At 37.8% G+C, this 16,317-nt stretch overlaps 3 protein-coding genes and 1 long non-coding RNA gene across 5 annotated transcripts; 2 read left to right on the top strand and 2 right to left on the bottom strand.

The window, feature by feature from the left end:
• Window positions 1-1,471: 1,471 nt before the first annotated feature.
• LOC106312932 (protein RTF2 homolog) lies at window positions 1,472-2,793 on the bottom strand. Its single transcript, XM_013750635.1, has one exon. It carries the CDS (start codon window positions 2,703-2,705, stop codon window positions 1,638-1,640), a length of 1,068 nt encoding a protein of 355 aa, XP_013606089.1. The 5' UTR covers window positions 2,706-2,793; the 3' UTR covers window positions 1,472-1,637.
• Window positions 2,794-4,486: 1,693 nt separating this feature from the next.
• On the bottom strand, window positions 4,487-6,556 carry LOC106315026. Its single transcript, XM_013752805.1, has 5 exons — window positions 5,677-6,556; window positions 5,238-5,599; window positions 5,055-5,124; window positions 4,861-4,948; window positions 4,487-4,772 (listed from the first exon to the last, which is right to left on the bottom strand). Exons 1-5 carry the CDS (start codon window positions 6,554-6,556, stop codon window positions 4,487-4,489), a joined length of 1,686 nt encoding a protein of 561 aa, XP_013608259.1.
• Window positions 6,557-9,104: 2,548 nt separating this feature from the next.
• On the top strand, window positions 9,105-12,242 carry LOC106316462. 2 transcript variants are annotated; one of them, XR_001264834.1, is made up of 3 exons: window positions 9,105-9,200; window positions 11,697-11,797; window positions 11,921-12,242. It is a non-coding gene; the product is annotated as an uncharacterized LOC106316462 (long non-coding RNA). The 2 variants fall into 2 exon arrangements; XR_001264833.1 differs by having other exon boundaries at window positions 11,932-12,241.
• A 960-nt stretch (window positions 12,243-13,202) lies between these two features.
• On the top strand, window positions 13,203-14,486 carry LOC106317184 (transcription factor bHLH82-like). Its single transcript, XM_013755035.1, has 5 exons — window positions 13,203-13,454; window positions 13,556-13,693; window positions 13,772-13,837; window positions 13,910-14,047; window positions 14,127-14,486. The coding sequence occupies exons 1-5, from the start codon at window positions 13,209-13,211 to the stop codon at window positions 14,484-14,486; spliced, it is 948 nt and encodes a 315-aa protein (XP_013610489.1). The 5' UTR covers window positions 13,203-13,208.
• The last annotated feature ends 1,831 nt before the right edge of the window (window positions 14,487-16,317 follow it).

Raw genomic sequence — 16,317 nt, 5'->3', positions numbered from 1 at the left:
TATGTGCTGATCCTTACCGCTTTGGACTTAGCCGGTTCGGATGCATCTCGACAGAAGCCGAACGGTCACTTTGACTAGCTTTCTCTCTTTATTTCCGTGTATTGACTAGATCTAGATCTAGATCTAGTTTTCTATTTAATTCCTAGATCTACAAAACTCTATAAGTATGAAACTCTTTCATTTTAATAAATCAAAAATCGATTTTGTCTAAAGTTTGAGTTAAACTCTTTGTTCTTCGTTTAAGAACTTGTCTTGTTTCTTGGTGAGTCATATCCAAGTAAACACTTCCTCAAATCGTTGGTCTTGTGAGTCATATCAAGCAACGACGAAAGATTCTTCATTTGGTGGACTTGTGAGTCATATCAAGCACCATCTGAAATCGGGAATATCGAAGGCCATTCCGCAACCTTCGTGCGACCCTTCAATCCATCCAGTTCTCCATCTGGAGTTCATATCCAAATCTGATCCATTCGAATGAGCCGATCTTAGGGTCCTTCAGGTTGGGTCCTAACCATACAGGTTTCCTGCTGTGGCCACGGCTCATTTTGTGCCCATTGAAGGACAGCAACGCCCTCGTGCTACTATCTTGATCAAGTTTGCTGATGAGGTTAATGCCTAAATCCCCTGTGTCATTTTATTTTCCTCATGAAAGGACTCAATCTTGACAATTGTTCTACATCAATGCTGGCACAGGTGCTAATAAGAGAGGCACGCCTAAGCCAATGAGAGCACTTTTTTAGCACAAGTTGCCACGATTTGGGAACTCTGGGCCTTGCATGAAAACAGTCTGTGCAAATCCGCTTGTTTTTTTGGAGAACTTATATAATTCATGTAAAGAGCATACATCTATACTATTAAAACAAGATCCTATTGTCTTTTTTACCTTAACTTGTCATTTCTTTACTAACATTGCATGTTTCATTAAGGGCAATCAAGTAATATTAATAACACATCTATATTGGGCTCTTTTTTTGGATCCAGCCCACTATCCACATCAGATCTCTCTTGGATAATTTGGACTGATTAAGAAATCAGATCAAATTCTCACATTTTTTTCCTTTGGGCCATTGAGTCCAAGTTCAAATAATTTTTTTCAACCGTTCTTAATTATTTTTTTCTTTTCTTAATATAATTTAAGCATTCATAAAAAAAATTTGATTTTTTCATTGAAAAGTATAATTTTTTATTAAAAGTATATAATTATTTTTATTAAAAATATTAACCATATAATAAAATTAATTTATCAGAGTTATACCAATTTAATTCATTAAAGAAATACAGTTTAATTTTTTAAACATAAATAGTCATTTAAAATGAAACACGATAAAGAAAGATAAAAAATTTAAGTCTTTTATAAAATAAAAGACAAATATATGAAATATGACATTTACTAAATATTTGTCAATTGAAAAAAAAAAAAAATAAATCGGAGCTTTAAAAGCTCGGATCAAAATCTAGTACACACTTACAGTTCCAGCTGATGATACAACAATTATCTCCAAGTTTTATTACAGTGGAATGCAAACATAGTTATGCCAACTGCGACAGAAGAGTGAGTAAAAACGTGATATCATCCAATATTGAAATTACAAAATCACAATGCAAAGAAGGAAACAGACAACAAGTGTTCAAACAAATCAGTTCCTTCCCAGAGGCAGTGACCTGCAAGAGTAAGTCTCCCTGAAATCAGACTTCTTCTTGGAGGAAGTAAAGAGAGAAGCATAGACTTCCTTTGTAGCATTAACCGGCACTGCATCCCCTGCCTTGAACTTCTTCACACTAACGCCATTACCATTCACATTCACATCATCCATCTGTCTCTTCGCCACCTTCACACTTGCATCAGCCACCACAGCAACGCCTTTCTTGCTCTTCTTCGAGCCACCTTTCTTCTCTCTCACCTTCGCCTTCTCCTCCTCCATCTTCTCCCTCAACAAGCTCACCTCCTCCTCCGTACCGTTTATCACAATCTTATCACAATCCTTAACATCCGCGTGACACACCAAACACGACGAAGACTTCACTTCCTTCAACGCCTTGGCGCTCATCACATGCCCACACCCCCTCAAAGCGAAAAACTTGTACTTCCCATTAAACTCAAGCCCCGAGACCGGACACTGAAACTGAGCGCTGGTCGTATCTCCCGACAAACCATCACCCCCAGCCACATGCGTGAGCTTGATATTCACCATATCCTTCAGACCCTTGATGTAAGAGAACTGCTTAGGCAACTTCTTAGTCAACAACGCGTTCACCAAAGCTTCTTTGTTAAACAAGTTCCCGAGGAGATCAACCACGCAGGGCTCAGCCAAAGGCTCGTTAGACAAGGCGCAGTTCAGCCACTTTGATAGCCTCTGCTCGTTGGGGTCGACCTTGTCAGGCTTCTTCTCCGCGTACATCTTGAGGTAGCAATCGCGCGACTCTGCTCCCGTCGCGCCGCCGTCTCCTCCGCCTCCGAGGAGACGAGGGTGGAGAGCGAGCATGGAGACGGGAGGGAGGTTGGATACTTGGATCCGTGTGGAGGCGTTCAGAGGCTTTCCATCGAGAGAGACGGAGAAATCAGATAGCGATGATCTACGATGCGTGGGTTCGAGCAAGGAAGTGAGATTTGAAAGAGTTAATACGGATTGCGTAGGATCCAATTGAAGAGCCACGGACTGTTGATGGTAAGGGGATTTAACGAGGATCTGGCGACGGTTGTGCATCGTCGCGGAGCAAGAGGAAGATACTTTTAGGTTTCCGATCAATTGTGATTTAATTTTTGGAAATCGAAGAGAGGAAGATGAAGATGCTAGAGAGGAAACAAAACGACATAGTATCTATATATAGCTGGACCGACATATCAACGAAATGGACCGCTTTAAATTTGGGCCTTGGGCCTGATATACTATACACTCATATAAACCCCTTGAGTTTGGATTTGCACAATTTTAAATTTATTACAAAATTAATTGCAAAACTAAGAACATTTTAATCATTCAAAGTGTTTACCTACCTGACATGACAATGAAACTTTTTGAAGAAACAGAAACAAAAAATAAATGTAAAATTGATTGTATATAGATTCGAATAAATCGTGAAATGGCTTGTAAGATTATTAACAAGAACCAAAAAATATACAAAGAGGCCGGCCACGTATCTGGAATAGTGATTAGAGCTTCGCCATCGTTTCCATCACCAATTTTTCCATCTCCAACATCTAAAATCCACTGCGAAAACTCCTGTAATTCTTTTGCATCTTCAGGTGTGAGATCATTTGACATTAGCCTCATGTTCTTTGTTAGCTCTAAAACTTTAACATGCTTCCAGAGATGAGAAGAATTAAGTGACTCCAGAACTATTTCCGGCCTTCCAGCTCCATGAATAACTGGCTGTACTTGTCTAAAATCTCCACCCAAGACAACTACTTTCCCGGCAAATGGTATGTTATCTTTGTTTCCAATTATATCTGCCATGCTTCTATCCAAAGACTCAAAACAGTGCTTACTCATCATTGGAGCTTCGTCCCAGATGATAAGAGAGGCTTCTTTCACCAAATCCGCCTGATCAGTTCCTGGTACCAGATTGCAATAAGAAAACTCATCTGGGTTTATAGGAATCCCGAATCTAGAATGTGCTGTTCTTCCTCCTGGTAGCAATAGAGAAGCTATTCCACTTGATGCCACATTCAGACAGATTTCACCCCTCATTCTGATAGCAGCAGAAAGCAGCTTCCACAAGAAGGTTTTTCGAGTTCCACCAAACCCATAAACAATAAACACACCTCCTTTTCTTAGTAAAACCAGCATCGGTAATCTCATCATAGATTTTCCTTTGCTCATTAGTGAGTTTTAGAAAGTCACGATCATGATCAGCTTTTAACTCCTCCCTGTTCTAACTGAGCTCATCCATAATCAGCACGTTTTCATTAATGATGTCTGGGATTGGCTGTGGCATAGAGGTCCAGTTAGCCAAAGAAGTTCCATTACTTTTTTAAATCTTTTCGATCTCTATAAGGGCTGCTTCTTTTTTTTCTTCATCCGACAAACAAAGATATGCGTGTGTCACAAGTTCAGAATCGTTAAGTGGTGTTTTAGTAATAGAATCCACGCAATCAGACTCAAATAAATACCATATATTACCTGGTCGATGCAGTTGCTGTCTTCGTTTATATTGAATGTCCTCAGAAAGGAATTCCAAAGTATTCTCCCACACATCTTCAGGCTTTGACAAAGTACCAGACATTAACATGATCACAAATGCATGGCGCATGTATGATTCCAGTAAAACTTGTTCTCACAAGCTCATCAATATATTCTTGATCATCTTCAAGTAGCCCTCTTGCAAAACATGTCTCTTTATATGTTTCATAAACAACACCGTTGAAAGTTCTTATGTCCTTATCCTCAAACGGACCTTTAACAATGTTTAGCAAGACACACATGTAGTAAACTTCTTCGATCTTACGTGGTGCATAATTGATTCTCCCAATACTAAATCCTTTCTTTCAATCATGAAACTTCTTCTCCTTTTTATTCCAAGTAAACATTGTTGGAACCTCAGCTAAAGTCAGAGTCCGAGCAACTTCACTAACCTTGCACAATTCGAACCAGCCCAGAAACATAGTATTTTCAATGAGCTTTCGGCTGGTCACTTTTTCGTATGTGTCATCATCCTTAAAAACAATGATCTGTTTTCCTGGTAGGTGGAATTGTATTCTCTCAACTGGAGTTGATCTATAATGTATTGGGAACTGAAAGATCCTCCATCCACCTTCACTTGCAGATACATATCTGTAAAAAAATTATAGTCATAGATGTTAATTTTAAAATATTTTAAAAATCGAAATATAAGCAAAAACAGAGTCGAAATAATTTGCACCTGCAGTTAAAAAAGTCTTTGATCTCATTTTTACTATCTTCTTTTGAAGCTGCATTTGTGCAAGTCTCAGAATTAGGCGCACTCACATCTGAAAAACATTAAAGCAAATCCGTTAGTAGAGAGCAGACAATGTCATACAAAAAAAAACACTGCTCACAGCAGTTAAATAATTACTTCTAATGCACGTTAATCACCTGCTGGTACAGAATTATTTTCTTTCGACGAACCATTATCCGGAGGTTCAACAGCAACAGTAACACGATCCTGCCCTTTATTAATATACTTGAATAAGTATTTACAGCACCATTCTGATTGCACCATTCCACATTAATGTGAGCTCGATAACGAAGAGACAACTCCTTGTTATAAGGTATGACATGGGTGTTGTCACACTTGAATCCTTTTTTCTCTATAAATCCATTCCCCTCTTTCCTTCTTCTATAAACTGGAAATCCTTCCTTGTTCACATATGTTTTTTCAACATGAGTCTTAGGATACTGCTTCGAACATTGCCCATTCTCCATGCATGGAGAGTTCAAATTAACAGCTCCACAAGGACCATGGATCATCATGTCCTTAACCACTTCATAAAGCTCTGAGTCGTTTTCTTTATCTGGAATTTCTGCTGAGATGATTTTGTCAATGTCATCGTTTGTTCTAATCTTGGAATAAGGATGCATGAATAACAGAATGTGTGCATGGGGTAGGCCACGTTTCTGGAATTCAATCGTATACATTGCTGCAAAAAAAAAAAAAATTAGACTGATAAATTACAGACCAAAAACAGGAATGGTCAAATCGTACTGAATAACTCACCCGAAGATGTCTTCCCCAAAAGTTGTTTATCTGTTAAATCTGTCATAAGAGATTCCAATTTGATTTTAAAGATTCTGGAGAGAATCTCTGGCCTATCTTCAGCAGTAAGCTTTCTGGGTTGTAGATGCCTGGTGATCTCCGGCCATTTAGGATTGCAAGTAAATGTTATAAAGTAGTCAGGAAACCCAAAATATTTACAGATAGCCATGGCATCTAAATACATATTCTTCATGTATCTTGCTCCTCCCGTAAAGGATGCTGGTAGCACAAATCGACTTCCTTGGTCATGCATATCTGTTTTGCCCGAGTTTTCAGCTTGTTGGATAGTTTCATAGCTGTCCGATCTGAGACTTTTCTGGTTCATTCTAAGGTAAAACAGCCTGTTCGCCTCAATTGTTGTATAACCATCGACCAAAAATTGCTGAAACAATCTTCTCGAATGGAGAATAGTATGACACTCATTCTCTCTTTCTTGTAAGCGAAACGCATACCATTGTCTCATGCTGAGTGCCTTCCTCTTTAACTTTGGTGTTGCGTCCGTTTCTCTCTTTTGAATCCCAAGTCTGAACCCATCTTCACCATATGTAAAGATCAGAGGATATTGAAGAGCCAGATAAGCAGGGTGAATTTCACTAATCCTCTTAAGCCATCCCGTCTGTTTCTCTTGCAACACAATATCCCTTTTATCCATGTCCAAATTGAAATCTCCAGGAATTAGTGCAGCTACTTTAGATGCGGTAGGAGTATCATATGTTCTTCCATCTTTCTCTCGACTACTAGTGATACGCATATGAAATGTCTGGTCAGGATTAGTGTCAAATCGATCACATGCTGATCTAAATTGATGGACATAGGGGTTGCACTCGTCTTGCATAGCCATTAACGCCTGTTAATTTTTTTCCTAAGTGCATCTTTCCTTGCTTTTTCAGTTGATTTCTTGTATTTTCTGAGAAAAATATAAACACGAGGTCGTCCAGATTAGTTTAAACTCATTTATTAATGAAAATCATATCTCAAACTGGTTAAACTATGAATCAAAAAATTACCCGAGAATACCAGATCGGTTGACTATCTCATTTTCTGTGTCAACAATATAAAGCTGACCAAACTTGGGTTCACCGTTTGGTGGCTTTAGACTACCCATCAAATGGTAGTTCTCTCCTTGAAATCTGAGGGCCAATACCTTTTTTAACAGAGCGGTCCACTTTGCCACCAAGAGATGTAAATGAGAAAACCATGTTGATAACTCTAATATTCTCACGAAAATATCTACTCATTTCATCATCCTCTGTCAGCAATATTTTCAATATATCTGGGAATTCCTTTAAAAGTGGCAGCTGAACCTGACCGTGCCCACAACACATAGAAAATTTAGGTTTACGGGCATATCTTTTCCTGTTTATACGCTCACCATACCACATGATAGCCCCACAATGCTCACATTTATGTGTTGCATCACCTTCGTCGATGTATCCTGAAAGTGGAAAAAAAAATGAACAAAACTAATTGGTAAATTATAGACAAACACAGTCAATGAAACGAATTAAACTTAAAAATTAAAAAATTTAGCCTACTGTTTTTCTCCTTCGAAGAAGTTTTCCTTTTGGAGGGTCCAACTGTGTCTGATTCTTTTGACATAATGTCAAAATTCACATTTGATTCAGACTTCGTGTCACTTTCTTCACTGCAGCAATCATAATGTTGTTCTCCTTCGACTTCATATGCACCTTTTATTTTAAAATTTTCATGTTAAGTTCTTTCGCTGTTCTCTATATTTTTAACATTAAAGAACTTTAAACTATCCATAGGATTTGTGCGTATTAATTACCCTCGTAATCATGATATATAGATTCATCATTTTCTTCACTCGAGTATCCATCACCATGAAGGCCAACTCCTTCTGTTTCTGTTGCTATAAAACAAAGCATGAAGGATATATAAATTCCTCAAAACAATGTAAACATACAGATATATAAATTCCTGAAAACAATGTATACATAATCAGTGAATTCAATACAATACGCCCTAGATAACATAAACTACATACCATGAACTGTTTTTGATTTTTTCCCACATGCAACAGCTTTTCCTTTTCCTTTTTCTGAAAACAAACAAATTTTATAAATTATGCAGACATAATGTTATGATCTTGATAACTTCCCAAGGCTTGTCAGAAAAAAAACGCAGAACAACACAAATAATAATCACCTTTAGCTGTTAATCTGGACTTAGATGATTCAAATGTAGGAGTTAGAACGTCTTGTTGTGTCTGTGTCCTTACAGAAGGACTGACATCGGTCGTATCAGATAGAGGTATAGAGCTTGTAGGAAAAGAAGTTGGTGGAGTGTGAAGGTTAGAACGGGCTGGTAAATGACATCAGAACCACAATTTAATAAAACCAAAACCGTAAAGAGCAATACAACACATAGACAGGGACTAACTGAATAGCACAGGACTTACATGAAAAATAATCGTTCTTTCTTAGCCTCTTAGCAGATGCACACGGGTTTCCTTTGACTTGGTCATCTGTTTTAGTTCCAGTAGGCGTAGTCGTTGAATGAATTCTTGTATTCGCTCTAGTTCTCTCATCATGCGTTGGAGTGAGATAAGATTGTTGTGTCTGTGTGGTTCCAGAAGGAACTTGATTGGTAATATCAGATAACATAATTAGTTCTCCTTCAATGGAATTTTTTGTTCTCTTCCTCTTAAAACGAAGACGTTGAGCTATTGAGCGTGAACTTAACGAAATGGGTGGTATCTGTGAGTTAGCTTGGGCTTAAGACAATAAAAAAAGATTAGTAATGCCCGACAATACAATCTCAAGCAAACTAAATTTTACAGGATAATGAAGACTTACAGAAAATGTTATCAGTCGTTTTTAACCTCTGAGGTGGTCCCTGTATGATTGTATTTTCCTTAGAAAAATCAATTGTCGCTGAATTGATAGTGCTTTGAGTGGACACGATGTTTGCTTGTGCTTTGTCAAGTATGAATTTTATTACATGAAAACAAAACACAACACATCATTCCTGAACACCATCTTTATAAACATAGGCAAAGGACAACTTACACAAGATAGCTGAATTCTCGTTGTTAGCAATAGTTTCATTGTTTTTTGTACTGTGTTTTCTCTTACTGGTAGATCCAGTTGGTACTGTCTTTTTGGTTGTATCTTTCATCGTTCTCTGCTGCAAAATAGACTCGGCGTTATTCTTTTGGCCAGATTGAAGAATAATTAGTTAGGAAATATAGGATACTACCTTGTTACTGGATTGCCTGCGCAAGTTTAGTTATTGTCTTTTTTATTTATGGTTAAAAAATAAACTATAGTATATTGAATTACCTTTGTGAGTATTAGGGGTCTATTTTATAAATAGGTCTCAAAAAAAATTGCTAACCATCATCAACTTTGATCTTCCAGGAGCCGGTTTACTTAAGGTGCAAGAAATCAGTAGATGATTTGGACATGGCAACAATGGAATCTCCCTCATAGATACGCCCATATAGAACTCCCCTTGATAAAGTAAGCCCATTCTTAAAACCATATCTAATGCAGGTTAGGTATGAAACTGATTGGTAGTTAGGGAACACAGTGGATTGCAATACATAGATGTTTGGAGGTTAGGTATGTAACTGATATTGGTACCTAGGGAACACAGTGGATTGCGATACATGGTTACTTTTTATGAATGTAAACAATCAAAACAGTTAACAAATTTTAGTCTACAGTTGAGCAATTTTAGACTAAATCGTAGCTTACACAGCAAGCAATGCTTTTTAATAAATATAGTAATTAACAAATTAAAGGAAAAAAAAACAAAGAAATTATCTGAAGCATACTTTATTATAATAAGTTTAACCAAAAACATAACCAAAAATAAAAAACGAAAACCAAACAATTATTAAAAAAAAAAACCAAAACATGAACTCGCTTCAGAAAAAAAGAAAACAAAAAAAACCAAACAAAAAAAAACAGAAACTTCAGGCTTGCAGATTTAGGTCTTCTTGCCTGCTTCAGCCTCCAAATCACTCATCTTCTCCACCTTGATAGTTTTTGAGCGAAGATTCTTTGGAGTCGAAGTGATATCTCGTGGTGGGTCTGACCATGCTCCCTTTCTCTTCGTGGATGGTGTGGACAATCCTTCAATGTGTTCTTCATTGTCAAGGAGATTGATAGAATTCTGCAAAATAAGAAACATAAACTTTAGCAAGTCTCATTATTAATACAACAAATGCATTAAAATTTATAATACTGCACATCACTCAAAATAAAAATACAGTCATACCTCTTCTCCACTTGTAAGAGCTAGATCTTGATCAGACTCAGAACTCTCAACATTGGCTGACTCAGTGAAAACAATTTGGCTTTCACAGGAGATTTTCCCAACCTTGTAGATTTCAGATCCATACGAAACATGTTCCTTTTCCACAGAAATTCCAAATGTGAAAGTCTTTCCAACAACAGCAAGAATGGCGTCAGGCAAATCTGTAGGATCCTTAAGCTTGATGACAAAAAGTCCAAATCAGAATATATTAGTAACAACTCAAGAATCTCGAAAATAACTCAAAATAGACACACTATGTAATGCATACCTCATCAAATGATCCATTCAAGAGAGTCGCAGCCGATTCGACGATCATTCCCTTGGCAATTTGGTCAAGTAACATCAGTTTTGTTTCTCCTGTGTCATCCTTAACAATCAAATGGAGCTTAAACCTACAAACAAAAACATCAGTAAGCAGATTGCGTAAATGAGAGTCTAATTAAGAATGTTTCAAAATACATACGGTTTGAATAAAAAAAGTGTTCTAAAATTCTCACCTTGGTGACACACTTGAAACATTCTCTTTGCACACCTCACACCACCAGAGATGTGTAGTGACCTCCTTTCCATGAATTGTCTTAACTAAAGTTCCCACTTTCACTACCTTTTTGTTGCATGTGCAGCAACCAAAGTAATACCAGCCCCAATCCGAGTCAATAGCATAGACTTTGCACTCGACCAAGCACTTCTCCACCTAGTAAATAAGGCTGTTTTAAAACATAATTGAATCACTATAAGAAACTAACAACTTCAATAAAAAACGAATGGTTACCTGAGTGGATTCAAGAAGTCCATGGATGGTTCTCTTGGGAAAGAGCATCCATTTGTCACGCTTGTCTTGGATACTTTTCACCTCTTCCAAATCAAGTATTTAATCACGACCCTCACAAATGGCGAGGGGTTTAACCTCATCAACAAACCTAACAAACGTTTATAACCAAATAATATAAGAGAGTAGTTCAAAATTACATGTATAGGCAGTAATTATCATATAATTAAAAAAACACTACATTTGTTTGAAAGCCGCAGTTTCTGCTATGTCAGGATTAATCAAGAGCAGTGATGCCTCAAAAGCATTGGTGATTTGGAGTTCACCTGCAGATTTTATAAAAGTAAATAAATATTATAACACGTTCTTTACAAACCTTATTATAAGGTCATTAATAGATTGAAGTAAGCTTATACCTCTAAATCTCCCGATCTTTGCAAACCTTATTAGACAAATGGGCTTCCCTTCTTCGTCTTTACTACACCCTTCGTAGAAGATCTCCGCAAATTTACCCCACAGACAGCAGGGAACACGAGCATCACTATTTAAAATATAAAGAAAAATATCAGCATCACCAATTTAACTTGATATCTAAAAAAAAAATAGTTCGTTCAGGAATACAAACTTCATGTCGCGAAGGGTAAACTCCACTTTCATTCTTGGTTTGCCTGAGACTTGAATAGTTTCAAGATCTCCCAAGTCCATAACTTGACCAATCACATCTTCAAAAAAAAACATCAATACTTAGCCAGAGGTCACAAGAGTACAATAGATAAGAAGATTGCGTAAATAATTACCAATGAGAAAACATGTTTTCAGTGATCCACCCAAAACATTCTGGAAGTCCACCAAGCTTAGAAACATGTCTTCGTTGATAAGAGGAGACCTTGTGATTGCCGTATTCTGAATGATGCTCATTTTGAAGGGATGATCGGTTGCTCGGTACATGCCAGTTGAAGGACTGAGGGTGAAATTCTGAATGTGCCTCCATGCTCCAACAGGAAGAAGGCGGCCTTTACTCTCCATGTAAGTTCTCTTGCAAGAGGCATGTATTTTACATCCCTAGTTCAGGTTGAAAAAAAAGAAAGTTAGTGAACAAACGTAAAGCTATATATTACGCTAAACAACAAATAACAAAACACGTATTAGAACACTCACAGCTTCATCGGATAGCACCATCTCGAGGGTGTCCCCGTGCACTGGGTTGTACTGCTTCCAAGAGTGCAGAACCTTCACATGTACTTTCCAGCCACTCTTGAAGGGTTTCACATCTTTCAAAGGGGTCACTTTCATTGCGGCAGACATTTTTTTTTTTGATTGCTAATGTAGTTGTGAGTAAATGTGAGAAAGCTTAGGCATGTTGTAGGTGTTTATATCGCAGTAGGTTAATCGATGGTTCTAAATGTCTGGTTAAAAAATATCTCTCGTATATTCTTAATTCAATATAGGAAACCCTTAGAGTATTGATCAAGAAAAAATATTTAGAGATCGATATTGTTTGCGGTTGTTTACATATCTTAACAATATTTACAATTCTGTTGGTTTAGATATCTTTTTAACATAAACGAATTAAATGAAAAAAAAATTTGGGTAGTTATTACGTATGCTTCATGCGCAAGCTATTATGCTTCATGGGCAAGCTAGTATATTCTGATTCATTAAAGGGAAAATCGTTAGAAAATTTATATTGTTAAAATATGTTATACTGTTACCGAATTTTTGAATATCTGCTTGCCGTGGGCCATTTAGACAAATCGGTTAGGGGAAAATCGTTTGGGCCTACATTCAGGCGTGGGCCATTTCAAAAACTTTGACACAGAACGTGTTGATCGTAATTCACGTAAATACCCTTTATTATTCTTCGAAATGTAAGGAAGCATTAAAAAAGAAAGGGCAGGCTACGATAAAAGGACAATGGGATCCTGCTTTAATAGTATAGATAATTTATCAAAGAAGTCAAGTGCATGTGTTGGAGATAAAAGAGTTTGTGTCCATGTTTATGGTATAATTTTAGTAACATGAGTCCATGTCCACGTATTGTTGTATAGTTTTATGGAATCAGAACAAATAGTTCGTCCACGTTATCTATAAACACATTAACATCACATGTCCACATATTACTCATCACTCATCCACACATCACCCGTCCACAAATCACCCAACCACGCATCACTCGTCCACAAATCACCCATCCACAAGTGTCGTTTCTATTGAGGGCAAAATTGTCCACAATCTGTCGCTAGCCCACAACAAAGTGTGTCACATGTAAGAAGTGTCTTTAGGTGTAATAGAAAGTTAAAAAGTGTCCGTTAGTGTAATCAACATCATTAATATCCCAAGATATACATAGGAGAGTATATAAATATAAAAATAGAATAATGAAACGGCCAGTAAATTAAAAACGTTTAAACAATAACAAAAAAAAGTGAGGATAAAAATGCGTGAGAGGGAAGCAAAGAAAGAAGACAAGACAGAAGAGATGGAGAATGGTAATGGAGAAGGAAAGGGAGAGTTCATAAACCAAAACAATAATGACTATTTCCTCGACTCCATGTCAATGCTCTCTTCTCTTCCTCCTTGTTGGGACTCTTCTCTTCCCCCTCCTCATCCTCCACCACCACAATCTCTCCTCCACGCTCTCACCGTCGACACCTCTTTCCCCGACCAGTTCCATCACCCTCAGGCATCAAAGCTATCATCTCTTACATCATTAAAACATTATAACCCAAGAGTCTTTCGGTTTCCTTACATGACATGGTTTTGTGTTGTTGTTTGTTAATGCAGGAGTCAGGTGGTCCAAGCCAAGATGGCTTGCAGGCACAAGGGACAGTCTCTACCACGAGCGCACCTGTGGCTCGTCAGAAGCCAAGGGTCCGAGCTAGGAGAGGCCAAGCCACTGATCCTCACAGTATCGCCGAGCGGGTATATCTCCATTATTCACTTACCTTCCCATCTCGTATGTTATCTTGTGTTGATCTGATTGTATGGGCTTTTGTGCAGTTGAGAAGAGAACGTATTGCTGAGAGAATGAAATCTCTTCAAGAACTAGTTCCCAACACCAACAAGGTACACAATACTTTCTTGTTTTGTATAAACTCTTGTCTTGATCTGCGTAATAACCCATACTGGTTGATGCAGACAGATAAAGCATCAATGCTGGACGAGATCATAGAGTATGTTAGGTTCCTTCAGCTTCAAGTCAAAGTACTAAGCGTGAGCAGATTGGGTGGTGCGAGGGCCGCTGGTGGCCCAGGCTTCAATGGTCTCACCTCCGAGGTCAGTTTCCCTTTTTAGGTTAAGTGGCATGTCATATCACCACCAATCATCACCATCATCATGGTCTTTGGTACTGTAGGCAGGAGGACGTCTCAACGCCCTATCTGGACCTAGCAATGGCGTAAACGGGAAGGGAAACGGAACAGGATCATCCAGTGAGAGCCTAAGGTCAACAGAACAGAGAGTTGCAAAACTGATGGAAGAAGACATGGGATCTGCAATGCAGTACCTTCAAGGAAAGGGGCTTTGTTTAATGCCCATCTCCCTCGCAACTGCAATATCATCTACCTCTAATCATTCTCGTGGGGCTCTCTTTAACCCCAGCTCAAATGTAGTTGCGGCTGAGGAGGCAAATGTAGCCGTCGCATCAGCATCAGCTGCAGCTGCACCTGAAGCCTCCACTAGTATGGAGGATGATGTATCTGCCTCCAAGGCATGAACCATAGGATCTTTCATGTGTTTTGTTTTCTCCGTTTTAACGCTAATATCCATTTGCCTTTTTTCACTAAGCATAAATAAATATATAAAAAATATTTTCAACGACGAACATACCGGACACGACATGAACACTCGTGTATACGTGTGTGGTTGTAGATACAGAAGAGAGGTGGTGGGACCGAAAACTAAGAGGCATGCGTCCCACTACTTTCCCAAATCGCTTTGTGTCAACGTTCCTAGTGTTTGATCAAATCGAATGAAACTGGAACCAGTATAATAATATCCAACTTGAAGCCTCCCACTTTCTAGAAACCATACAATATTACGGAGATGATTAATAAGTGCCGTGACTTTTATTTTTTGGTTTTAGAATAATAGGTGTAAATTTTATTGATATAGCTGTAGATTAATTATTTCTAGAACACTAAATATAAAAGCTCTAGAAAAATTGATTTCCAAAGCTATTATGTTTCATATTTTAGTTTTTATGGCTGTAGGTTTTAATTTTTTCTTAAAACATGATTGGTAAACTAAAGTGGAGGTAAAAAAAAAAATGAACTGGGGAAAGCACTCACAGCACTTACCAATCACCCCTTATATCATAGGTTACCGATTCATGAACCGGCCCGACTATTGGATAACCAATAATAAGACTCTTATCAATTAGAACATACATACCTAAAGAAGTTCCAAGAACAGTGATGACCAAACCACGTTTCCAGTAACTCATTAACCAAGATATCAGGATCTATCTCAGCATATTGTATACTAAATGCTTGCAGATTAATCAACTAATGTTATGGGCAAATAGACAAAGGTACACAATCATGTTCTTGAAATAAAGACAAGGCTATAAAACAGGTCAAACTCAAACAACTCCTATGTTTCAGGAACAGTAGTTCGTACTAAAGAATAACTCGGTGAGAGTGCAATATTGTTATCTACTTATCTGATACGTGAGGTATTAAGGTCCATTAAGATATGAGTTTGGGCCTCATTATTATGTCACTTAACCTAGGTAGTCATGAGTAGTATAAAGAATGTGTGAGCTTCATTAATAGTCTCTCAAGTTTGTAATCAGTTTTATCATCAACTAGGGGAGACCCCCTTCGCGGTCAATCAAAAGCCTTGCCAATACTCTTCTGCTCTTAAGATGCTACATCTTCGGGCAGTCTATCGAATATTACAATATATCAAAGGGACGTTGGCCAAGGTCTTTTCTATTCTACTTCTGCGGATTTGACTTTAAAGGGCTTTGCTGATGCTGATTGGTCCTCTTGCCTTGATAGTAAACGATCAACAATAGGCTTGTCTGTGTTTCTTGGAGACTCGCTGATCTCATGGAGGTCAAAAAAGCAGGATACAAAATCATGTTCTTCTGCAGAAGCAGAGTACTGATCTCTGTCTCAAGCTGTGAAGGAAATGGTTTGGCTGATCAATGACTTGAAGGTTCCTCGGTTGCAAGAACTGATATTGTTCTCTGATAGTACAGCCACCATTCACATAGCTACTAACCATGTGTTCCATGAGCGAACAAAACACATTGAGAATGATTGTCATTTTATTCTAAAAAGACTTGATCAAGGTATTCTGAAGATTCTCCATGTTCTACAAATGACCAAGTTGCTGATATTATAACTAAAACAATGTTTTCTCATCAATTTCATCATCTTATATCTAAGATGAGCCTTCATAAGCTCATCTGAGGGGTGGGCCTATTGGTACATACTCCGGTTTACTGGTTTAGATGTTAATTAGATTAATGGTTTAGTGTACAGCTTACTATATATACATTTAAATGTTCATTTCAATAATACACAAGATATTTTATA

The sequence above is a fragment of the Brassica oleracea genome, chromosome C9 (assembly GCF_000695525.1).
Source record: "Brassica oleracea var. oleracea cultivar TO1000 chromosome C9, BOL, whole genome shotgun sequence".
NCBI lineage: Eukaryota > Viridiplantae > Streptophyta > Magnoliopsida > Brassicales > Brassicaceae > Brassica > Brassica oleracea.
Note: the sequence above shows the minus strand (reverse complement) of the source record. Positions and strands in the feature narration are given on the sequence as shown.

Excerpts from the sequence above, each read along its gene's own strand:
- LOC106312932 (XM_013750635.1), bottom strand. The coding sequence starts at position 2,705 with ATGCACAACCGTCGCCAGATCCTCGTTAAATCCCCTTACCATCAACAG.
- LOC106315026 (XM_013752805.1), bottom strand. The coding sequence starts at position 6,556 with ATGGCTATGCAAGACGAGTGCAACCCCTATGTCCATCAATTTAGATCA. Across the intron at positions 5,600-5,676 it reads TTTGGGGAAGACATCTTCGG|CAATGTATACGATTGAATTC; the intron begins GTGAGTTATTCA and ends TTTTTTTTGCAG. Across the intron at positions 5,125-5,237 it reads TCAAGTGTGACAACACCCAT|GATCGTGTTACTGTTGCTGT; the intron begins GTCATACCTTAT and ends AATAAAGGGCAG.
- LOC106317184 (XM_013755035.1), top strand. The coding sequence starts at position 13,209 with ATGCGTGAGAGGGAAGCAAAGAAAGAAGACAAGACAGAAGAGATGGAG. Across the intron at positions 13,694-13,771 it reads CTCACAGTATCGCCGAGCGG|TTGAGAAGAGAACGTATTGC; the intron begins GTATATCTCCAT and ends GCTTTTGTGCAG. Across the intron at positions 14,048-14,126 it reads TCAATGGTCTCACCTCCGAG|GCAGGAGGACGTCTCAACGC; the intron begins GTCAGTTTCCCT and ends TTGGTACTGTAG.